The 24,706-nt window shown below is 47.4% G+C and overlaps 1 protein-coding gene across 7 annotated transcripts in view; it reads left to right on the top strand.

Moving 5' to 3' along the window:
• The window catches only part of PSD3 (pleckstrin and Sec7 domain containing 3), a 110,762-nt gene that overhangs the window by 3,559 nt on the left and 82,497 nt on the right, over positions 1-24,706 (top strand). For 4 of the 7 annotated variants that reach the window (XR_010827833.1, XM_013188265.3, XM_066988480.1 and 1 more), the window contains exons 2-3: positions 10,660-10,768; positions 23,340-24,405. Coding sequence is in view for 6 of the 7 variants with exons in the window: in XM_066988480.1 (XP_066844581.1) it covers positions 10,660-10,768; positions 23,340-24,405 (1,175 nt within the window). In the remaining variant the exon portion in view is untranslated. Of the gene's footprint in view, positions 1-3,842; positions 4,050-10,659; positions 10,769-10,803; positions 11,197-19,812; positions 19,859-23,339; positions 24,406-24,706 lie in introns of those variants that run through there. The other 3 variants (XM_013188263.3, XM_048051482.2, XM_048051480.1) reach the window with 3 other exon arrangements.

Genomic DNA, 24,706 nt, shown 5'->3' with positions numbered 1-24,706 from the left:
TCTGGAAGCTGTGCCCTGCACTGGTGGTTCGAAGGTTGTTTAGTGGTAGCACAGTGTAGTGGTCTGGGGAGGAAGCAAAAAGTAGGGATGAAGGAGACAGTGTCTGCTGAGTGCAAGTAGATGGGTTTCTGGGGTACCTGGTAGCAATCTTGTCATGCTTCTGAGGGCAAGGTTGTGCAAAACCAACGAGCTGTTGCCAAGGCTCAAAGTTTGAGGCAGCCAGAGCATCCCACCCCATGTCGGCTCTGCGGCTGATGAAACGCGTGTGGCTGCTGGGATCTCCGGGCTGCAGCATCTGGAGGCCTTGGCCGGCAGGCCTGGCCTGAAGAGGTGGGAGAAGTCTTGGGACTCAGTGACATGCATCCTCCTTTTGCCATGAAGGGCTGCTTTGTCACCTTGGTGGAAAGCTGCGCCTGAATCCTGGCAGAGGGGAGATTTCTCTGTCTTGCTGTCCTGCACAGACCTGCTTGGTGGCCTGGGTGGCCGCCGTGTCCCAGGGGGACGTACAGCCGGGGGTCCTTCCTCTGGAGGTTCAGCTGAGAGGGGTATCTGTGATCAGAGAGCTCCTCCAGGCCGTCACCATGCGGAGCAGCAGGGACACAGATGGACCGAGGCAGGTCTTGAGCAATTTGTGTCTTCAGAGTCTGGATCTCCTTCTGAGGGGATTTCTATGCTCCGGCACCCGTGGTAGCAGAGGTTATTTCCAGTCCTTTTTTCCTGTTTGCGCTGAGATGAAGCTGGGCGGGGGCGTTGAAATAACACGTTTCTGTGGGATGAAAAAGCTATTTCAGCCCAGTGGTAAGTGCCTGCCCGACACTTTCAGACCAGCCCTAAGTGTCCTGTTCCTCTCAGGAATTGCACCATTTGATGTATGCTCTTGCAGTGTGTTTCCAGATGCTTTTTGTGAGCACGCCCCCTCCTTGCTCTGGGACTTCTCTTGCTGTCACGCCGGCTGCTGCCGGAGACCACAGGCCACTGGGATGCTAATGCATCTGGGTATTCCTGCTCTGTGTCTCAGGCAAGCACGGTGGGTCGTGGATGGGGCGTAAAAGCAGGGTGGAGTGAAGCTGATTCCGGGTGAGGCTAGGTTGCCATGGGATTGAATGAGGAGTGAGAATAGCTCAGGTATTATCTAGCCCTTGAAGCTTGAATTGCTCCTGAATTGACTGTACTTCCTGGGTGCTGTAAGCAAACAAACCTGCCGGGGCACAGGATCAAGCTGTCTGTCAGAGCAGGAGCTCTGCACCTCCAGCAAGTGCCCCAGCCATCAGCTCCAGCTGCTGGAAACGCATAGTGTTTGCCATGGCTTGCTTTCCTAACTGTGCACTGTACAAAAAGATTGTCAGTGCCACAACCGGTGTCATTAGCCTGAGGAGACCAGGCTGGGGTGGGCTTTTGAGGCTGGGCTGCCAAGGCACAGCGGTAGCTGTCATGCTTACCAAGGGCTTCATGTCGTGACCACAGCAATTTTTTTTGACGCCAGGTAAAAGGGCTGAACAAGAAGGCATTGTCTTGAGTCTGTGACACAGTAGTTTGGGAGGACTAAGGAAACAACTCAAATGGCAAAGATTAAACAGCCGAGACCTCCCTTTTTGCGGAAGTGATAAATGCGGCATCCTTTCCTTTCTTAGCGTGAAATGCCACAGTGGAAGAGGTGGTTTATCTCCAAATTGTACTCATTATTATTTCACAACAGTTTTCAAACAGGAAGTGTCACTGGGGTAATAACCACATCTCCCAGGCTGAACAAGTGCCAAATGCAATGGCAAGATGCACTTAGCCTGGGATATGGCTGCATTTCGTCCCTAATAGAAGAACTGGTGCCAGGAAGGAACTTCCTTCAGAAGACGACAAATTCTAGCACCAGTGAGTTCTGGTTTTCATCAGCTTGGTTGTGTGTGGAGTCTCTGTGGCCTAATGAAAACAAAACAACAGAAAAAAAGGAAGAAGCGTGTATTAGCTTCTCCACCAGTGGGACACGTGTGCCAGCTGGCCTACTTTGTGCTGCTTGCAGGGAATATATAACTTCTGGTGTCTTCTTTTCTGCCTTCCTGCCGTGGTTGGAACTGCCTGGTGGCTCCTGGCCATCTACGGGGCCACGGCTGCCTGAGAGTGCCAGTGCTGGCACTCCCCAACTCACGCTTTCTTAGCAGGCAAACAGTCTGCTCTTGCAAAAACATCTTTTCAGTCCTCCAGTATCTGCACAGCAGGAGGCTTACATAAATTTAGTTGGTGTGACTCCTAGCTTCTGCCTCAGTTCTGCCAGGGGAGGACAGATCAGCTCAAACTTCAGTCAGGTTGCTGATCTGAATAACTTCTGTTAAATCTAGGTAAGGTTTAGAAAGAACAATGGAGGTGAACATTGTAAAATTAATTTAAATACGTGATATGAAATAATCATGCAGGGTCAAAGAGCTGTTTCTAAGTTAGAGGCAGAAACATACACATCTTTGCATGCTCTTTTGCTGTGATGTAGCTCTACAGCTTGTCTTTGCCTCAGAGGAAATGCAGGTTTTTACACCTTTGCAAATGTAAGTTCTTCCAGTTGCTCTTGTGCAGAGTGCTTTCCCCCCACACACACACTGTTCCGTTCCCTGAACTTGAGGTGCAAAGAATACTACAGTCACTTTGAGCTACTGTCTTAGACCAACCATGTTTGTAACGCTGATTTGGAAAAGGCAGATGAACTCTCCTGATAACTCTTCTCTTTCTTTACATCCATCCATAAAAACAGTCTTTTTAGCTGGACGTAGGGAATGTACAGCATGTGGGAAGGGATGAGCTTTGCAAGTTCTCAAGTCTCAGCAGATGTTGGCTTGTGTTTTGAAAAAAAAGTAAGTTGCTTAAAGATGCAGATGTAACTTCTGGTAGCCTCCTGAGGCACCAGATTTTAGCTTCTGTGGAGCTGAAATCCATGTGGGGCAACTGTAGCTGTCTAAACATTGTTCTGCCTTCTGAGATACCTAAATATCATGGAAGTGCAATACCTGCTGTACAGAAGCAGTCTGTCAGTTTGCTAAATATACTTGGAACAGATTGGACAAAAAAAAGTAAATGCAAGATGTCTAGTACATGCACTGCTGAATTCTCTGAGTAAAAAAATGCAGGCTTTGTGCTATTTTTCATAGGTCAGGACTCCATCCCAATGCTCCCTGAGATAACTAAGGAAAAATACTTGTATTGTGACTTTTAATGTTTTGGATCTTTTTAGTCTATCTGTGCTTTATATTTAAGAAGGTGGTTCTTCATGCAGTGAGCTGCAGCCTACCTCTCGATGGGCTTGCTTTGACTTGAGCTGTGTGCTTGCCTTAGAAATAATGCATAGACATCCAGAGGTCTATACAGCACACATCAAAAATCACTGACTCAGCAAATAGAAAATGCTGAGTGACCTTTAAAGGTAAAGTGTAATCATAAAGACTTTGAATTAAAATGCTGTACACATTCACGCAGTTACAGCTCAGACAGTGTCAGCCTTTGCATAATAAAAAGCATTTAATTCAGTATAGCAGCTGACTGCTTCCTGACAGCTTTGACGAAGCAACAAAGCAAACATTTCTTTAAGGGGAGAAAAACTGAAGTACAGGTGTAGAACAAGACTAACAGACTGAAAACAAAGTTTACCTGCAGCTGTTTGATTCTGCTGGTAAGGAGTGCATTTTCAGTCACATTTCCCGAGGCTTTTCCTGAGAGGAGACTCTTGTGCCTAGTTTCTGAATTGAGCCTCTCATCAGACACTGAACTTTTGTGAAGTGTGCCTTTGAGGACGGAGAATAGCCTCGATAGTATCTGCGCCCTGTTAGTTCTGCTCTCTTCGTCCTGAACGCTTCCCAGGAGGCTGTTCCTGGTAAACAAATTCGTCAGCGTCCCGAGCGCGATGAAAAGCCTGCAGAGCCCCAGTTCCTTTTGGCAAATTCCTGGGGCGAGTGAGGGTGCAGGGTGTGTGCCGCGGGGAGCCCTGCGGTGGGGACGGAGGAGTGGAGCCGCCTGCCCGGCTGCAGAGCCCAAGGGCTGCCTCGTGCAGGGAGATGCCAAAGCCTGGTAAGCAGGTAAGAGCAGATGGCTCTTCTGGGTTAGACCCACGGTCAGGTCAGCCCAGCAGCCCGTAGGTGGTCATGGATGTCCGCAGGTGCCTGGGAGAAGCTCAGCTTGGAGTATCGTGAGGTGGATGTGTTTTCTACCTGCGTGGAGGATTTGTACCCCTTGAGATCGTTTGCCTTCCTTTTCAGCTCCTGTAGGCTTCTGGTTTCCATGACATTGCTTTGCAGGGAGCTCTCTGGTTTGACTACAGACTGTGTGGGGAACCATCTCCTTCTGCTTGGTTTGATGCTGACTCCTAATACCTTCTTCTGATGTCCTCTGGCTGTTGTATTAAAAGAGGTAGTTGGTCACTTCTCACAGGCTTTTCCAGACCCCTTGTGCCTGCATGCATCTCTGCTATATATCTCTCAGCCATCTCTTTCCTTTAGTTGGAAAGCTGCATCTGTTATCCCTTCTTATAATTTAAGCTTTTCTGCTGGAGAATGGTTATAGGGAGTGCCCTCACACCAGTCCTTTCCTTCCTCCCCTACCTCCTGTCTCTTTGCAGATATCTCCCTGTAACTCCTGATAGTTAGAAATTAGTTTAAACCATAAGATGAGTTTTCTTTTCTTCCAGAACCTTTGCTAGCATTGGCTTCGGCAGCCCCAGGTGAGGTTTAGCCATGCAAAACTCCTGTTCTTTTCAGTCTTAATCTATTTACTAATGCTTTAATTTAAAAATTGCGAACATGTATATTAGCATGTGGGAGGGTGTGTGAGGAAAACACGAACATGGTGTTTGAGGTCATACAAAAGTAAAAACTACAAACCTTCTTAGCGGTCTTTTTGTGAGCACCAGCACTCTCTCAGCTCTCTCTGCTGTCATTGCATTGGCTTTCACCAGCTAGCAAGTTTATTTTAACTCCATCTTTCCCCATTTCATCCTGTTACTTAGGAAAGGGACTTAAGAAAAGCTCAACAGAAATAGTCTTTTCAGAACAATTAGCACAACCTGTCAGAAGCACCAAGACTTGCTAAGTTCACGCCCACACAGGAACGATAACCGTGCTTAAAAACAAGGGCTGACCATTAATGGTACCAGGCCCCTGGGAGGCTTGTCCGTCCACGACAGCAGAGGCAAAGCTCTCGCTGCATGTCTCCATGAAGAACTGACCATGGCATGGCAGCCTGGCTCAGATGTTCTCCCTTCTGCTCTTCTGGCAACTTGCTGGAGAAGGCTGCAGATCTCTGGAAACCTTCCATCCATCATTCTTGCCTCTCCCTTATGTGTTTTTTCATATAATTTTTGAAGCTAGCTCCTTTACCAGTTACTGTGTTTCAGCTAGTCTCTGAGGAAGCTTCTGGGCTGTGGAAGAGAACATCAAGGTAGATACCTAAGCTCCTCCTGAGAGCTAAAACTCACCAGATCGGGGAGTACGATAGGCTGCTGAGAGGCATTTGGCTTCTTGCTGCAAGGGATGCTGATGAAGAAGTGAGGGTGGGACAGTCCTGGAGTTAGAAGTGGTCTGAGTGTGTCTGTGAAGTCTTCCACAGCTGACTTCTAATATACTTAGTTCCCACCAGCTGTGCAGCCGAGGGGAAGGTGGTCAGCTCTGGAAGGAGGAGATATGAAGCTATGAGAGGGCAAAAACAGGGCTCCCCCAAGGCTCCCTCGTGGTGTGACTTAGCTGTGGAAACCCCTGCGCCAACTACCCAGTTCCTTCCGGGTCCTCCTGTAAGCCTAGAAGAATTAGATTAACAATTTTTTTTTTCTGGGGGTAGGGTGGCAGTGTTTTATTAAGAAAGGTTGCAGTGGTCCCCCCGAGGGCAATTTCAATCCCCTGTCCTGGCTCACAGCCCTTCATGAGAGGTCACAGAAACACAGCATATCCTGAATTGGAAGGGACCCTCAAGAATCATCGGTTTGAACTCCTGGCTCTACGAAGCACCACCCAAAAAATCAGGCCATATGCCTCAGAGCGTTGTTCAAACGCTCCTTGAACTCCAGCAGGCTCGGTGCCGTGACCACTGCCCCGGGGAGCCTGTCCCAGTGCCCGACCACCCTCTGGGTGCAGAACCTTTCCCTAACACCCAGCTTGACCCTCCCCTGTCCCAGCTCCATGCCGTTCCCTCAGGTCCTTAGACACCTTCCTGCTGATGTGTTTTAGGCATGACGGGGTTCCTGCTGTCCAGCATTTTGACTGCTCCTGAAGGCTCAGGCTTGAGCATCCATCCCTTTCTGCTCTTTCCCAAGCACCGTGTTATCAAGTCTCCTATGTGGAGTCACCGTGGTCTGTCTCACAACATCTGTCCTGTCAGAAGGTCCAAGGGACTTCAGGCTGACTTTTTTTCAGTCAATTATCGCCTCCTTTGAACACTTCCCCCTTGTTAGACATTTTCAGACAGAACACAACCGTAAGTGTGAATGCTTCAAGTGTCATGGGTTCACACCATCTCTTTTTGCTCAGGCTGGCCTGTTTCTGGTGTCAGCAGCTGTGGACAATGTTGTTTCCTGCTGCTGAGAGCCACGGAGATGGAGCCCAACTCTCCTATCAGTTCAGCTCCAAAAGGCAGGGAGAGAACCAGACTTTGGTGTTCCTCAGCTAATGCTGTGTGGAATGTAGGTATTTAATGGGAAAAAAAAAAAAAAAAAGTCCCCAAGAAGAAAACAGTCTGTCCCCAAAAGGTCCTGGCCAGAACCTCAGTTAAATTCAACAGTTGATGCTTTGGTGCTTTCTTTCCGTGGAGAAAGGAGAAGCCTTTCCTTCAGGTTTTAATGACTCAGCCATACCATCTAAATATCTGGGGCAGTTTGAGGGGAGCTCATAACTGGAACTGAAATCAAATTCACCCAGCAAGAGACGTTGCGCTTCAGGAAAGCTGGCAAACAACTCTTGCTTTGGGTCTGGATCAAGCCACCTTTCAGGGACAGACTGTGGCAATGGTTTTCCCTTGCAGCTACTGACCTGCTGCCCCGGTTAGCATTCAGGCAGCAGAGCTGGGCAGAGATGCTGTGTGTGATTCACAGCTGCCTGACTTATCTGGATGTGGCAGCTCACGCCAAAGGAGCAGGACCCCTGAGGTCTGAACATCCTACTGCTGCTCGCTTTGATGCTGAAACATGCATTCAGTGGCTTTGCTTCCCGTGATAGCCTTAAAACACAAGTGCTGTGGGCACTTCCTAAGCAATCATCTCCTTTGCCTCAGGGAGAGGATGAAACACCAGCACGGTGGGACCTCTGCTGGCTCACGCCAACGCCTTGTGCAGGATCAACAGCAAGGTCCAGTGTGGTGCTAGGAGGTCTGAGGGGGGAGGACTGGCACATGCAAGCAAACGCAGACTCACGAGCATTAAACAAAATTCTCCCAAGAGGCAAATGCAGGCTCCCCAACTCCCAACCAAGATCCGTGACCCAGAGGAGCAGGCTTGGTCAAACGTGATCCAGGAGGCAGAAAGGGCTGCAAGAGGGGTGAACAAATGGGCAGGAGCTTGCTGCCAAGCTGCCCAGAGCTTAATCGGGCTGAAAAACGGTGTGTACGTGGCTCATGAGAAATGTACAGCTGGGCTGATTTAAGGGGATTGATGCTCTGAGTGAGCGTCACCCTCTCTGGTGGTGACAAACACCAGACGCATCAAAAGTGGTGGTTAAAGCCCTCTGAGGGAAGCAATTATGAAATGAGATGGCCCGGATGCAGATTTCTTTGCTCTTGAGCTGAGGGAGAAGGCTTAAGCAGGAAGTTTTTTCGTTATCCTTTCCAATCTTGCTTTCTTTTAATCCTTGCTAATGCAGCCTGGAAAGCTCCGGGAATGTTTGCCCAGCCCTCCTCTGAGCTCCCAGTTTCAGGGGCATTACGACTTCAGCAAGATTTGGGTGAGTGGCAGATTGAGATAAGAAAAGGAGAGCAAATTTTTTCTCTTTGTTTTCTAACTCTTCTTCCCCCTGTCTGTAAGGAAGGACCACAGTAAAGCAATGGTCTTAAAATCAGTTCATGCCTCACAGCATTCACATTCTCTCCCTCCCTCTCTCTTTTTGTTTTTAATATTTTTTGTTTGGATGAAATACCATGACCTTATCCTCAAGCCTGGATCTGGAGGCTGTGAACTGCTTTACCTTTATACATCCTTATATTGCTCTGACTGCCTAGATAAATGTCAGGCTCAGTTGTTTCCATACACCAGCCACTATATGGAATTCTCATCAGCAGCGCTGAGCACTTCTGAAAATTAAGTTCTCTCTTTCAGGTGCCAAGATGAAGGTCTTGCAGTCCTTGCCTAGGCACCGAACTGATAAATGCTGCCCTGTAAACTGAAAGATCGTTCATTTCATCCTATTACTGGGTGGTGCAGAGGGTGTTGTGAACTGAAATCTTTTTCAATGCTTCATGGTAAGGTATAGGCAAATACAGGCATTTGGAAAATGTGTTTGCTGACAAGGAAGCTTAGTGCAGCAGATGTCTGTTAAGTCTTGAAGAGCAGCGCTGAGGGATCGAGATGCTGTATCTCAGAGGTGTGTAGATCAGAAATTTCTGATTGTTGAGGAACTGGACTGCTCTGTGCATTTTATTTACTATTTCATTCATGTGTAGGTGGGATTTGGCACCAGCCAGAAGTTTACCCATCGCATCCCATTGCATCAACTGTGTAGGCTGAATTTTCATCTGGCTCCATAAGCTGCTTTTGACCAGGTTATCTCAGACTGAATCTTCTTCTGCGTGCTCTGTGTGTACCCGTTCCTTTCCCAGTTCTTCCTGCCCCAAATCCTGTGAATGAACACATCATCATGGTCATGATATAATTCGTCTTTGTGCTAGAAAGTCTTTGCTCTATTTCTCCATGCTTTTCCTGAAGTATTTGGCCAACTAGAGTTAGGAGGTCCATCAAAGTAGCTATTGGAGCCCTAGTAATGGATAGTTAGGCCAGTGAATGATAAATACATCCAAGAACCTCATGTATGACTGCTCAGTTATTACACGTGTGAGCTGGACTCCGTTCTGCAGAACTGGGTCAACACAGAGGTGTGGGAGAAGTAATAGGGAAAAAAGTCCAGGAAAGCCTGGAGCAGTTCTAGGGCACAGGGCAAGATGGTTATTTGTCAGTGTGGTCTTAGAAGAAAATGTAATTGTTGTAGAGCTGGCCTTGGGGGAACATATAGATTTGTGATTCCATCCATCTCTGATTAAAGAGCCTTGACCGTGTGTTGCTGTGAATTATGTGTCTCCTGTACTTTGAATTTCTGTTTGTAGCTGACGCTTACCCTAAGGTATTTGTTGGAAGTGCATGAAAGTTATTATTGTCCTGGGGGGCAGAATGTTCCATCTGACTTTTTTTTTTTTCAAGTATTTTTGTAAGCTAGGGCTTTTGCCAGCGTGAACCATGAAATGGCTTGATAAGCTGTAAGAACTGGCTGCCTAAGACATAAGATGTGAATACAAAGGTCACTGAAGAATTTATAGAGTTAATGATTTATTTCATCTGTCACTTCAGACAGAAGAATTACAGGCTTTGTCTTGCCCAGCTGGATAGCAACTTAAAGCTGACTGCAGACAGTGTTTGCACTACACTTTATTGCTGGTGTATACTTCGTCGTGGAGATTTGATTTGTCCTCACCTGTGCAGAAAAGTAATTTTAATGTTAGTCGTGCAGCCTCTCTTTCCTCTGAGAAACTGGACCTTTCTCTTTCAAATTGCTTCGTATGGGTAGGAAGCAGTGGGTATGTGCTGGTGGCACCAGGCCTGCGTGACACCAAGATGCTTTATCTGCCTGTCCATCCATCCTGCCAGCTGCTCCCTGCTAGCCAGGAGGACCACCCTGAGCCTCCTCATGACTGCACAAGCAGGTTTGACTTGTGTGGTGGGATCATAAAAACAGGATGGGTTGTCATCCTGATTTAGGTGGTGGTGGTCAGGCACAGGCCTGGGATCCTGAGGACAGGGAGGACAGGGATTGTAAAACATCACTGGCCATGTATTTGCTTGCCTTATTATCCTTTTTCACATTTCTGGCCCTCCCTGTTCTAGTCCTATCTACTCCCTTTCTTCACCCCAGTCTCTTCTCAAAAAAAAACATCCTTTCCAATTTTTTTTTCCCCATAGGTCCCAGTTTTGTGACATCCTTACTTGAATTTACTGTTTCTGATACTGATATTCGGATTCAAGAAATGTTTGGACAATGCTGTCAGACATACGTGATTTTTTGATGGTCCTGTGCAGATCCAGGTGTTGGCCTTGATGATCCTTGTGGATCCTTTCCAGTTCCGAATATTCTGTGATTCTGTGCTATGGCCTAGGCACTTTCAGCCTTACCTGGTGTAACTGATATGGTTAGCCAATGCTGCTGGCCTTGCAGTGGCTAAGACTGCTAAAGGGGCGTGGTGTTGGCTGCTCTAATGATCATTGCTTGATACTGAAATGTTTGGGTTCAGAGACTCAGAGATGAGCCCTTCAAAGGCAGTGTGAGTTCGCTCAGGTCTGCCGTTCTTGATCTTAGCGGTGGTAATGGTGTGATGCTAATAGAGATAAATGAACAATTAGCGCTTTGAAAATCCTTCCTGACAGCCCACCTGAATGGATTTCGTGTTCCTGCTGCCATTTTTTTTTTGCTAAAAGATAAATAAGCTTTGTTTATTTTGACTCTGCAGGCAGAAGCACTTGTGTGGGATAATGATGTATCAGCTCACGCCCAGACTGTTGCCAAGGCCAAATATGAATTTTTATTTGGCTTGGAAGAAGAGAAGCCTTCAGAAATGGGTAAGTGCTATTTATCACTAATGTGTGCAAAAACATCCTCTCAAGGCCCTCAGGAAGGAATTGCCGAAGCTGCTGCTGAATGACCCCGCAAGGGCTTGCTCGCTGTGCTACGCTGCTCTTCGCTGGCACGCAGTGCAAGTACCAGACCAAAGGACCCTGATGGTTTGGCCACAGCAAATGGCAGCAGTTCCTTGTCTTATGCCCCCACCTGTCTCTTTGGCTCACCTGGGCCACCTCGATGTGACGGTGGGGACTTGGGTGCCGGTCACACTCGGCTAAGGGGCTGGCGGAGGAAACCTCAGCCCTTCTCCGCAGTGGAGCCATCTTAGCCACGCGTCTGCACTCTGCATGCCAAAACATGGCTCTGCCTGGCAGTCCTTCCAGGAATGCCCTTCGTGAGCCGCACGCTGCTGTTCCTACAGCTAGAGGTAGATAAGATTTTAATTTAGATATTCGAGGTGGTACCTGAACTGCTCCCTCCTCTGTATTTAGTAATTCATGTTATCCAGACGTAGTATCTAATTTTATGCCTAAGGATCAGTCTTGTTTCTATGTTTTTCTTGTAAACAGAGAGCGTTTTCTACCTTTTCCCAGTCCAAGCTTAGAAGAGAAAAAAAAAATAGTAGTTACTATACCTATTTCTTTTGCTTCATTTTAATTACCACCAATCCCTGCCCTCTTTGCAAAAGCATTTCCTCAGGCTGTTCTCTTTGCACCTTGATCCTTTCTAAATTGCAAACTTTCTGGAATGTCACTTTTAATTAAAGAAGATTCCCTTCCTGCCAGAGAAGGGCAGCACTCTGTACAGAAACAAGCTGTGTATGGTCTTCCACTTCAGTCAAGAGGAAAAAAAAATAAAGAGAAAAAAAGAAAAAGCAGAAGTGAGCTCTGGAAAGTGACAGTTTCTCCTGGATTTTCTAAAGTTATGTCTTCCACTTGGGAAATCGTAGTTGCAGAGCAGGGGGAAAAACAAAACCACACAGATGCTCCTGTTTAGGAATTTTGAAAACTTACAAATTGCCACAAAAATGTATATCACATTATTACATGAATCACAATGACCTCGTTTCTTGTTTGGGGAGAGACAATGTGAGAGCACTGTCAGCAGACATTAGTACATTTCCGGAGATTGGCATTAAATAAAGCATACTGTGTCTAATAAATCCAAGTGAATCTATTGTCATTACTAACCAAAACAATTATCAAATGTGATGAGCATTCTGTGCTGCATGGGTACTTAGAATTAAAATAAAGGGCGGCTTTATTGGCTTAAGTGTGTACTTTGCCACATTTTTCCTGTGTTGCTTCTTGCCTTGTTTCTGAATCTCCTTCTGTACCTTTATTAATCAGAAACTAACAGTAGGGACTAACAGTCAGTGAAAAGGGTGAATTCCAGGGAGAGTTTCCAAATATTTAAGTGGTTAACATCTCACATTTGTGAATTGTACCCCAAAACTGTGTTGTAAAGGTGCTTTTTCTATACCATTACGCCCACAGAATTAATGACTGTGATAAAGACCAAGCAGAGTCTCAGAAAGGGCCCCTTCCCTTATGGCAGATTGGTCCTTCTCCTTCTAGCAGATTCACAGAAGTCGAAATCCAGATGGGACCCAGAAGAGTCTTCTCGCCCTGTCTCCTGGCCAGCTAGACCTGTACTTGGCCAGCCTGGGATTTGCAGCCCCCTTTGTCCCTTTAGCTGTGATAAAGGTCTGCCAAACTGTACTGCTTCTGCTGCGTGTTTTCCCCAGCCAGGATGAGAATATGTGCTCTCCTCAAAGCCCCTGTTCCCCCCGCCCAAAACTCAGGTTCCCTGCTGCACAGCATTGTGCCTACCCAGTCTGGTTTCTTGCTATCACAGGCAAAGGAAGTCTCCTCCTCCTGGAAGATGCCTGGCCAAAATGGATGCACGAGAATGGTGCTGCCCCTTCTACTTGTTTTCTTCAAGGTTTCAGTTGCTTATTTACTGGAGGTGAATGACGACTGGGCTGGCTCAGATCACAGTAGATCAAACCCAGGACCCTGTGCACATAGTCATAGTTTCCTTTGATTTAACCTGTGTTGAAGATGTCATGGCATATCTGCAGGGGATGAAGACTGTTTCGGAGGAAGCAGCTATGCCTGAAAGTCCTTCTGTCCTTCTCTGTGTTAGATGGGGAAGGGAAAAAAACACCACCGAAAATCCAAACCAACCTGCTACTTTCTAAAGTTGCTTTTAAAATAAAGATGACATGGTTTTCATGGGTCAAAGTATGTAAGGTTTCAAACAAATGAGTGACAGCAATAGGGCCCAGGAGCAGCACTGGTGTTTAAACTTAATCAGGAGAACAGCTTGTCGCTGTGGGCAGTAAAGCTGAACTTTCATTTATCTGACCTAAAGAGGTTTCACTCGTGCCTTGGCTGGCCTCAGAAAATGAGAACATAATACATAAGCTGCCGAATGGCTTAATTAGTTCTGCCTCCCAGTTTATCCTTTCTCTCAGACACAGCCATATTGCCGAAGCCCTGCTGGATGCTGTTGAGAGTATGATTTTTTTAATTGGGTAGTGAAATACTTGCATTGAGAAGACACTTCACAGAGAGGGACAATGACTGGGGGATGGTGTAGCAAACATTTCTGTTTGCCTAGGTCTCTCTCTGGAGACAGCAGGCTGTTAATGAGCTGCTGTGCTGATTTTTGCCTTCCAGGTTTAAGCTAGCGGTCATTTTCACAGGTGAGAGGAGAAAAAAAAAACTGTTTAAATGTGTGTAGAAGAGGTGTTTCATTGCTATATTCAAATGTACGTGCTAATAAAGCTACCACATTGCAAACAATTCCTCTTTTTTCTCCTTCACTGCCCTCGGTCTGTTTTTATTTGGGAGATTTGCAATCCCAGATCGTCTCTGTACTCGCCTCTTGGTCTTCAGTGTGTGACTCTCCTGTCTGGCTTTCCTTTCTCCTCTGTCCCTGGTTCTCCTCTGTCCCTGGTCATCCTCCTCGAGGCAGGGGGGTAGATGTATCGGCACAGAAGCAGGCCCCCGCACCGTCATTGTGTGCAGGGAGGATGAGGGGACACACATTTTCCTGCAGAAGCCTGCTCGTGGGGCTGCACCCTGCCGCCTCCACAGCCTCGCGGCCCTGCTCCTCGGTGGAACCCCAGCCCTCTGCCTCCAGCAAAAGAAAATATTTTCTAAAATCTGAACGCAGCCGGAGCGGACGTCTCCTCAGCCGTGTTAACATAAAGGGCGCTTGTATGGGTCTGGAAACATATCCTCCTCTGGAACTGGCCATGCAAACAGTGGTCTCTATTGAGCAGCTCTATCTCTTAGGCTTTGGCAGTCTGCAGAGTACTGATTGTTATGACTTCGCAGTTCATACATTTAAATACAAAAAAAAAAGAGTTTTGACAAAATGAGTTCTAAAAAGTGCTTCCTCAGGGAAAGAAAAATAGGGGGGGGACACCCTACAAAATAATTACTTAAAGAAACACGAAATCCAAGACCTCCCTAATCCCTGTTATTTGACGAAAGAAATCCAAGGGAGTTGTTAAGAAGCAAATATCTTCTTAAGATTCATGAACAGTCTTTTCTCTGATACTTCTAGGAGGGGAAAGCTTTCACCCCTCCTCTGTAACTAAGTGTATAATCTCATTCTTCACAAAAAAAACCCTGTACAAGTAGTTCCCGGGTTGCTATGCAAATCTGGTCTTTCCCAACAGCTGCTGGAAGGAGCTTGTTTTTGAATTCCTGGTGAAACAAATAGCTTTTTGGAAAGCCTGTCACTTGCTGTTTTGTGTACAGTGAGGTGTCATGAGGCAACTGAGCTCATTTAACAGCTTGCTTCTGCCAAAAGAGATGGTCCCAGCCACATGCTGCCACGGATTGTCTCATGCTAGCTCTTGTGCTCATCTGTTTTCTTAGCAAGTGTAAGCCAGCAAAAATGGAGTAAAAAAAAAAAAAAAAGGTCTAAAAAAAAGGTTTAGTTTCTCTTGGCAGTGCATGCTGAATCACCTTTCCAATGGTCAAACAGTGCCAGAGCTGACACGCAGAAGAAGATGAAATATGTACCTTAACCCATGCCACATACCCATTCCTGAACCTAAATCATGGAAATGAGTGCATTTGCTCTAGGATTTCTTTGGCTTCTTTCAGGAGCTAAGGAAGCACATAGTGGCTGTTTTTTTTGTACACCCTTTTTCACAAAATCACAGAATAATTGAGGTTGGAAGGGATCTCAGGAGATCATCTAGTCCAACCTCCCAGCTCAGGCAGGGTCCCGTTGAGAACATTACCCAGACGGTGGCCCTATATTGCTGATTTAAGCAGCCTTGAGAAAGCTACCCCGTTACCTTTCTGTATTGCTGACTTCCTAGGTTGACCTTTGCTCTTCTGCTTTGCTTACTTTCTCTGCATCACTTCCAGTCATGCATGTCCAGCTCTGCTGCATCCTCCTAGCACTGCATAATGTGACACCTTCCCACTCTAAAACTTCCCTTACATCAAATTTGCTCACATACTGCATCATTCTTATATTAGCATGGATTGCTAACTGCAGTCTTCCCCAGCACTTTAACCACATCTCTGTCCATTTCGATAACACCACCCTTTGTCATGTTTTCCTTTCTTGCTCCTTCGCATTTCCAGGCAGTCTTGAAAGTCTAGGCACCCTGGGCTGCTGTTTTCCTCTGCAGTTCTGCTTCCCTGTAAAGGTACAAAACAGTGTTTTCTGAGGGTTGAAGGGCTGCTGATTGCAAGTCTACGTTGCAGTGACCAGAGCCTGTGAAGATGTGTATGTCAAATATTCGTTTTAGGTATGTCCTGCAACATTTAACAGGGGTACATGCGAGACTGGATTCCTGCACAGCTAAAACCAGTGGTGCCCACACGCTCTTAATTGAAATTCCATCGTTCTGACGAGCCTTCTTGAATCTGTAAGCTTAGTTTTTGTTCTTTCTGGGGCTCTACTGCCATTTCTGACACAATGAAGACCAGCAGGAGTTTTTAAGTGGTGGTGTGGTATCACTACATTTTATCCTAATTGTCCCTGATGTTTGCTGTCTTCTTTGGCTGGCAGTGAGGCATTACGCGAGGTCCATGGCTCTGCAGGAGGAAATTGCATGTCTTGTGACCTGCACTTGAAAGCTGGGTAGTTCAAGTTATCATAACCTACAGCTGCAGGGAGGAGATTACCACATCCTTGACTCAGTAAACAACAAAATTGTTTGAAGGCCAAGGGTTTAGCACAAATAATAGTTAAAACATGGGCTGTTTGTTTATTGTTTTTTTTAAGGTGCAGAATTAAACACTCAGCAGCTAGGAAATGCCAGAGTTGAGGCAGTAATTACCTCCCCATTTGTGGGCTGCCGGCTGGAGCAGCGGAACGCCCTGACGCCAAATGCACAAATATTTGGGGGCCTGGTGGTGCTGTCAGCCCCTTGGTGGTGGCTGGCCTTCTTCAGACACCCGGAGCATATGGGGTGCAGGCCGAGCTCAGCAGCGGCTGAGCAGAAACGCTTTCCCAGAACAACAAAGCCAAGTCCACGAGGCACAAAAGGAGGGGCTCAGCTGGCTGACTTGATCGACCGGCCGTATGTGGATGCGGTGGGGCACAGCTGCATCGTCACTTATCCTCGCCATCAGCTCCGCTTCTCTCCTTTGCTACAGCCCTGTCATCTTTTGAGACAAAGGAGGTAGGCAGCACACAGACGGAAGCCCTCTATCGTGTTGTAGCCTTGGTTTATCTCTAAAGGCTTTTGGAGAAACAGTGTACTATCCTGCTGCTAAAGGTGACATGATAATGAACATGTAGAAGACATCTAATTAAAATTACATGGGTAGATGAAATTCTGGCTTGTTGCCACACTGTAAAATGTAACATGGTACAGCAAATATCTTTCCTATTCACAGTTCAACACTTTAACGAGCGCCTTCTGCTCTGGACCCCCGCGTTGTTTATTGACCACCATTCAGCTTACTGAGGAAGGGAGTCTCATTCACCATGCTAGCTTGCTGAAGAGTACCCGTGCAACGTCCAGCTGCACCTTTAGCAGCAAAGACTCTGAACCTGGGAAATGCACGTCCCTCTATGCCCTACTTTTATTTTAGCTGTGTGCATAACTCAATATCCAGCTCCTGGGGTGCTTTGAAGACTGCTTACCCAGCTTTCTCTTAGCCCAGCTAATTGATCCCGAATCTCAAAATGCAATAAATGACATCCTCTCACAGGAGTGTGTCTAGTTTCCTCAGTAGCTGCTGCAAAGACGCAGGGTTTCTCAGATTGGTAAGCAATTGTGTTTTTTGTTTTCGCTTTTTTTGTTTTTAAGCCGTCATTTCTACCTTGAAGTCTGGAGTGGTTTCTTTATTTGAGAATATCTTTCCACTTAAAGTGCTTTTTGAGGATTTTAAAAAGATTCTTTAAAAATACAATATTTTAAATACATAAATGCAGGTGGATTCAGGGAGCTACAAAGTCTTCACTTTATAGGCGCTGTGAGTGAGTGTCAAAGGAGCTGTGGGTTGTCACTGCTCCAAAAGTTTGTGCTTTCAGCCTGAGGTTCTTAGGGAGCTTTTTAAATGTTTCTTGATATCACTGTATCTATCTGCACTTGGAAAATCACCTGTTAGGAGCTTCCTTTCTAAATCACAGCAATGGAAAAATTATAAATTTAGGATTCTTTTCGGATTTGCCATTTGAATTTTGAGCTTAATGCTTATATTTTCCAACTTTTTTAAACCAAAACTTAAGGTTCTTTCTGTCACTGCAGGCGGTGTGCCTTTGAAGAAATGAAGTGCTTTGCATATAGCAAGACCCACTGACGTCAGGGTAGTGAGCCCAGTTTTTCCCTTTGTATTCCCTCCCGTTCCCCCTTGTGCTAGCAGCTGTTTCAGTCTACCCTTTCGCTTTCCAGGGTAATGACTCTGGGGACCAAGCTATCTCACTGACCATCTGTGGCCCATGCAGCAATTTGTAGTGGATAATCCCTCACACTAAGCTCTCCCAGCACGTGCTGTATGTTAGTTTTGGACTGGGTCCTCTTCTGAGCTCACTGTGGGCCCGCGAGCTGCCGCGGCAGCGTGCCCTCTTTCCTGCAGCTTGGGGAGCGATGAGGTGCCCAGTGGAGGGCTTTTAGTTCAGTGTGGTTTGAGTTACACCGGAGGCTTCCAAACCCCATTTACCACTGGGAAATGGCTAAAATCTGTAGAAGACATATGTAACTGAGACACAATGTTATTTACCTAAGGCTTTCCATCAGAAGGCACGTGATGTGGAATAGAGCTAGAAGACTTGCAATTGTAAAAAACCACACATGCACACGCACATATATTTTACATGCTGCTCTCGTCATTGCTTTCTTTGTGGACAGGCTTTACACTCATATCTCCTCCGTCTTCCTTTCTCAAGCAGTGACAACCTGCCTGTCACATCATCACCGACTGCAGGAGCCGGAGCTGAAGGAGCTGGTGGAGATGCTCTTGGTAAATGTACCTGGTATTGGAGTGGCTGTCCTGTGGCAGACTGAAGGTTCACCTAATGCAGCCTCTTGTGGCCAAAAATCAGAATTTAGGGAACTAAGTAAGAACTACACAGAGCCGTACTTCTCTGGTAACTTCTTCCAGCAACCTGCAGGTCAGAGGTTTCCTGAGCAGCACGGGATGACTTGGTCCTTGCTAGTGCTGGATGGACGGTGTCCTGTCCTGTGCCGGTCAGTTTAACTTCTGAGCTGTCAGCCACCACTGGGTCTGCGCCCTTGGGGCTCACCAGTGACCCTCTCTGGTCCTCTCTTTTTGGGGTGAGGGATCCCAGACTGCATAGTCATTTCTTATGCATAGGCTCATCTGTATCCTTGGCTCCCCTCACCTCCACTGTCTGTGTGTTTGCTAAGGCAAGTGGGGAAGTGGCAGTGGCATTTAACCTGTGCTTACTTTATAGGCACCTCTCCCTTACCCCTTCGCCCTGCTCTCCCTACTTCTGTCAGCTCCTGTATTTCCACCAAGCTGTTTTTTGCGTAATGCTGATGGGCTGGTGGAGGCCTGGCTCCAGCTTCCCCAGGTGAGCAAGCTGCCCAAAAGCCCAGAGCGGCTGCAAGCTGCAGAAACATGTGCGCCCAGTGCGTGCAGCAAGATATGGTCATTTGCAGTCTGGTTAGAAATCCTCAGTGCTTGCATCGTGTAAATCACTCAGCTTTGGCTAACACAGGACTATCAACGGCACGAAGAATGACATCATTTGGCAAAAGGGCTGCTGACGGTGGTGTGGCAGCATCCCTGCTCTCCCACAGGCAGGGGCCGCTCCAGCTCAGCCTGCGCAGGCACAGCTTTATAAATCCAAATAGTTTTAGTTACCACTGAAGTTGCTGCCCGAGGGAGTGCACGATGCCTGTGGCTCCCCCTCTCCAGAAAGGTGCAGGAATGATACCGTGCCGTAACTGCTGTGATCTGTTCATTAAACTTTGTCACCCAGAGATCATTTCCTTGCAGTGCACCCATTGTTTTTACGGCCCTAATTTGCCATTTACAAATAAAGGCAATACATGCCCGCAACAGGAGAAGATAAATGGTATGATTCCACATGCAGTCTCACCTATGTGCTGCTAGTGATCAGCGCAAGGAGCTGTGGAGAGATAAAATGCAAGATGCCTGCACTGTTGTGTGAAACCTTCCAGCTCGGTAACACTGAAATGCCGTCAGGCGCCTTCTGCTCTGAAGCCAGCACGCCACTCTCAGGATCACCATTCTGCCCCTTTATTCCTCTACGAACGCGGTTATAATAACCGGCAGTTAAGCACAAACATCTCCCTGGCATATCATCAGGCAGCCTGTGCTGGAGGAGATTTTTTTTTCCCCCTGCAAGCTGCCAAGGTGGACTCCTTAGCTCCGGCGATAGACTGAATGAGACTGCAGTTCCCCCATCAGTTTCATAATACTCAGAAAGCTTCCATTTACATCATTGTGTGCAGTGCAGGGCAGCAGCTGCCAGGAAATTTGAAACTATTTTGATTCCAGTTGACTAGAACAGCAGCAATTGAATTAGCTGGTATCGCTATAGATAAACTGATGATCTGTGCATTTTATTTCTTTGACCAATGGGTAACTGCTGGAGCTACAGTAACCTCTGTGAGTAAGGAGACTGTTCAAGCAAATATATCTGATTTCTCTAGCTAGCTAATCTGTCTATCTATCTATCTATATACTGTATAGAGAGAGAGACACACACCATTCTTTTGTAAAATGTACCTGTAAACAAAATGTCTGTCTATGCTTGTAACTTGTGTTTTGCTTCCTAGAATTTCCTTTTATTATGCTGTAGACAAGCTTGATTGAAATGGAGTGGCTATTTACCTATGAAATATCATATCTATGCCTGATTTAAGTCATGAATTCTTTCAACCTCTAGTCATAAGAAAGGCTGACAGCTGCTGTTAGGTTATATTTGCCCGTTTTCTCGCCACTCGCCCCCGTGCTGTTTTAGCTCTTTCTCTCTCCTTTTCATTTTTTTGCTTTGTTGAAAGAAGCCACCTTCAATTCAAAGTAGAAATTGGTGTTACCTGAGAGTGTGTGTCCTTTCATTGTTTGTTTGGTGGTGGGTATTTTTTTCCCTGCTCATCTTCAGTGCGGTCCTTAAATTTTGTTGTTGCCTTTCTAGCCTTGTTTGTAATGCAGTCATATTGGGGGATGGGGTTGCACAGGATATGCCAGTAGCTGCAGCAAGACATGATGCTGTGGTGGTGGATGGGAATAAGGGAGGAGTTTCCCTTAAAGAGCTCAAGCTCCTCCAGACTCGGGCACCTGAAGCGGTGCACGGAGCCACGGGGAAGGCTTTGCCCCTTCCAGGAGCAGGTGGCGGTGGTGGTGTGCTGCAAGGAGCAGAGGCCTCAGCAGCGCCTCAGCAGCGCGGTGTGTGGTGCTACCTGACGCAGGGGGAACAGGCTGTCGCTTTGGTGCCTCATTTGATTTTTTTTTTCATCAGGCACCGAATTAGGCAATGTTTCTCCAGGATGCTGGGAAGGCGAGAATCCCATTTGCTTGCGGTCACATATTGCAGCAGCAGAAGTCCTCCCAGAGCATAGCTGCTGTGACCTCAGGGTAGAAAAGGCCTTAAGTTTGTACTGTGAAGGTGCCCAGGTGAAACACTTGCAGCTTGCACGTGTGGCAAGCTCCTGTACGTCTCTATGTGCCTGTGTGTTCTGTACTCATGGCTTTTCCTGAGTGTACCAGGCTCGCCAGAGGGTTGTGTTTGCTTCGGAGTAGGTTGTGAAAGACGTTCAGGAGGAGAAGCAAAGCAGAAACTTGTTTGGGACTGTTCACTGCTGCAAGCGGCGGCCATCGGTGATGGATGGGGCGTGCAGGAGTGTGTGCGGCATTCACTGCCAGAAATAAGGCCTCCTCTGTTTTCCCTCCTGTCAGTTCAGAAGCTAAGATAGCAATTAGCAGAGACGAGCCTGGCCCCTTGGCAGGAGCTGTGTGCGGTGCCTTGTTGGGGCTTGGCCTCCAGTGCATGTTGGCTGCATCCCAGCCCTGTGGGGGGCCGGGGGGACACCGATGCTCTGGGCTTCCTTCCAAGGGGCCTGGAGAGGTGTGTGGGTCAGAGAGAGGCGTGGGGCTCCAACTCGTGTGGGCACTTCCCATTGCCTTCCTTCGGGATGTGCCGAGGTGGGGGCATGGCCATGTGCTGCCCCCAGGTGCTGGGGTTTTGGGGCTGGAGGGGCATCTGCCATGGGGGGCACCCCCTCTGGTGGGTCTGCAAGCTAAGAGATGCTGTAGGTAGAGCTGAGCCCTCCAAGAGGGGTTTACTGACATCTACAGTGGTGGGGCAGCAACTGGCATTAATGCTGCAGCACCCTAGCATCGTGTGGATGTGCAACCAAATTTATGTACATTGGGGGCTGTTTATCTGGGGCTCCCAGTCACTTAGAAAAAACACTGTGCCTGGAGATGCTTGTGCGGAGAAAAGATACCACTGTCTTCTTCAAACTCATCTGGTACACCCACACCTGTGGGCTTGGAAACTCTGTGACAGAGGCAGGCTAGCAGTGCAGATGTGGACAGGGCATCCTTGCTCCTCACAGCCTCATGGGACCTTTCTCTTTGGTCAGAGGCTGTGTGACTTTTGCAGCAGAGGTCCCTGCTTTGCCCAGGCACTGTCCTCAACAGCAGCTGAGTCATGTAGGTGAAACCCGACCCACTGAAGTTTCATTCTGGAGTGATTAAATCAAAAGCATGGAGATTCTGGAGAACGTACTAGGGAAGAGGCTGTGGTTTGGTGTAGTCCGAGTCTGTCATTTTGATCCCATGCACACACACACTATGTGTGGTATTTACCCTGGGGATAGAACTACTGGCTAGTTAGCTGCCAGGTGTGACCTGCTTCTCCTTGTCTTTATAAACCACTGGCAGATATATAGCCATGTTTGTGTGGTGCTGAACTCACGTTAAATTAGCCTCCCTTTTACCTTGAAAATCATTAACCACAGCGATATGGCTTCCCCCTCAGCAATGGCTTGTGGCCAGCTCAGAGAGGAGACGGGCATGGGTTTGCAGAGCAGCACCCAGTGATGCACCCCCAAGCAGGGCAAAGTGTCCAGATGCAAGTGGGTGTGTGGTTTCAGAGCTGTCCCTCTTGACATTTTTCGGAGTAGGTGTTTGGGTCTTGCCCCTTCATTGTTTGGTTTAAAGTAATGTAAACTCCAGGCTAGGTCTTTCTAGAAGTGTGCAGTGAACGCAGCTGCTTCTGCTTTTTTCCAAAAGTTCAGCTCCAGCTTGGACTGTAATATCAGGTGGCCAGATATGCGTCAGTGTGCTATCCATGGGTCCCTCTGAGAACAGCTGATTCTGTGTTACCCGAGAACAATGGGAGCCACTGGGTGCTCGGCTCCTTTGAAAATGCCACCATCAGTTTTCTCTCCCTCTCTGTTTACATCGGTTTGAAAAACAGCACGAGGAGGGAGGGGTATTGAGCTTTTTGTGAAGCACTGAATTTACTTTTTTTAGCAGAAAATGTGAGCTACTCAGGATGCGTGTATTACTGCAACGTGACCTTCACTTACCTGAGTTGTTAAAGGAGGACGGTAGTACTGGCAGAAAGTTTAATTGCCCATTAATTGCTGTATAATTCAACTAATTGGTTTTGTGGAATATATGGGGTGTGGCTGATTACCTTCCTGGTGTTTCATCTTTATAAGTGAAAATGACCTAGAAGTATTTTTTAAGTGAAACCACTAAATATGATGCGTGCTGTGGATGGATGTTAAATTTCTGAATATCTGCTTCCTTCAGCCTTTGTGTTTGGCGTGTGGCCTCAGACTATTCATGGGCCACTGGGACCCTTTCTGAAGTGTAGCAGACATTTTTGGCATTCCTTCCTCGGCAGTTCAAGCTTCCAACATAGGGCTGCCCAAAAACTCGTATGCAAGAGGACCAGTTGTGGATAACTGCAGTGTGAGAGCATGCAGAAATGAGTTAAACAGAACGGTATTTTCCCTGCAGGGACAAACACAATTGCTCTGTTCTGAGAAGGTTGTGATGGGGTGGTTAGGCTTTTTGCTTGTGCACACAGTAGATAAATCCACACTCTTTTTTTAATTTTTTTGTTTGGCAGGTAGTGGCCATGGAAGTAATACATTGCTCCCCCACACCATCATCAATGAATTTCCAGAGTACGGCACTATAGAGCCAAGTGGAGACGCACTGAGGACATCATCAGAGGGCCAGGCAGAGCCTGTGACGTGCAGCCCAGAAGGACGGGACGGTCACCAGGTACCTGGCAGGCCTCCTCAGCCTGCGGCTTCTGTGGACGAGTCTAGAGCTCACGCTAAGGCAGCGCAGCTGCGTGCTGCAGAAGAGGACTTACAACCTGTGGGTAACGTGCCAGAGATTATGAAAATCTCTCGACGGCTAGAAGCAACAAAGGTGCAAGAGGGAGCAAATACTTCTCTTGATTCAGAGACGCACATGGAAAAAAAGAACGTTCCTGGCAGCCAAAATGTGCAGGCAGCCAGAGAACCAGTTCCAGCAGGCCAGGAAAAAACCTCAGACATGCCTCTTCCATCTGAGCGAACAGCTGAGGAAAAAATGCATTTGATCGTAGAGAAAGATCTGGCTGCAATATGGACTGGAGAAAAGCAGTCCGAGTCCTTGCAAGCCACCAGTAATAAAACTGAGGAGGTCCACACAGCAGAGGAGACAAGCTGTCATAGACCATCTGTGACGAACCTGGAAGCAGCCAGCAGAGTGGAGGGGTGGGCGCATTTCGAGGGGTTTTCAGCGTACAGTCAAGGCAAAATGCAAATCGGTCCTGAGAGGAGGCTCTCTAAAGAGGCAGCTGTGAGCAAACATGTAGAATTTCAAGGGGTGGAGATTTTATGGCTGCAAAAAGCAGAGGAGCAGAACAGAAAGAAGCATTCGCTGCTAGAGACCGCATCCGTGGAGAGGAAGGCATTCCCCAAAACATCCAGCCACCCTGTGCCACCAATGGTCTCCCCGGGCTTGGTTACCTTGCCGGACAGTGCTTGGAGCGAGGTCTGGGAAGACCCCAGGCTGGGAGCTGCCTGTGGAGCTGCTCCTCTGGCGTTGCTTGATGAAAGTGGGGAGGATGAAGTTTTTGTGAAGGACAAAAAGAACCGCGGAGAGGAGGAGACCACTGTGCTAGTGAGAGGCCAGAGCAGGTGAGATGGCTTCTGGGGGTTGTGGGGCGCTGGATGAGTGTCTCTTACTGCAAGCACGGGACTTTTGCCTACCCCTTTAGGAGCTGCTGGTTTGCCATCAGTGGCAACTGATGTTTGTCTGCAGCATGGTGGAAATGGTAATGGTTAGTGTGCAGTGGTGGCCAGTGGACTGAGTCCTGTCCACACTGTGCTGCTGGAGTTGGAAATCAAACTCAGGTTTGGAAGTGTGAAAGTGTCTCTTCCAGTCTGCCCAGTAATGGTTGTGTGATGAAGCAGCTCTGGCAGGTGTAGCTAGGATGGC

This window comes from Anser cygnoides, chromosome Z, assembly GCF_040182565.1.
Source record: "Anser cygnoides isolate HZ-2024a breed goose chromosome Z, Taihu_goose_T2T_genome, whole genome shotgun sequence".
Lineage (NCBI taxonomy): Eukaryota > Metazoa > Chordata > Aves > Anseriformes > Anatidae > Anser > Anser cygnoides.
The sequence above is the reverse complement of the archived record's forward strand: the minus strand, read 5'-3'. Positions and strand labels throughout refer to the sequence as shown.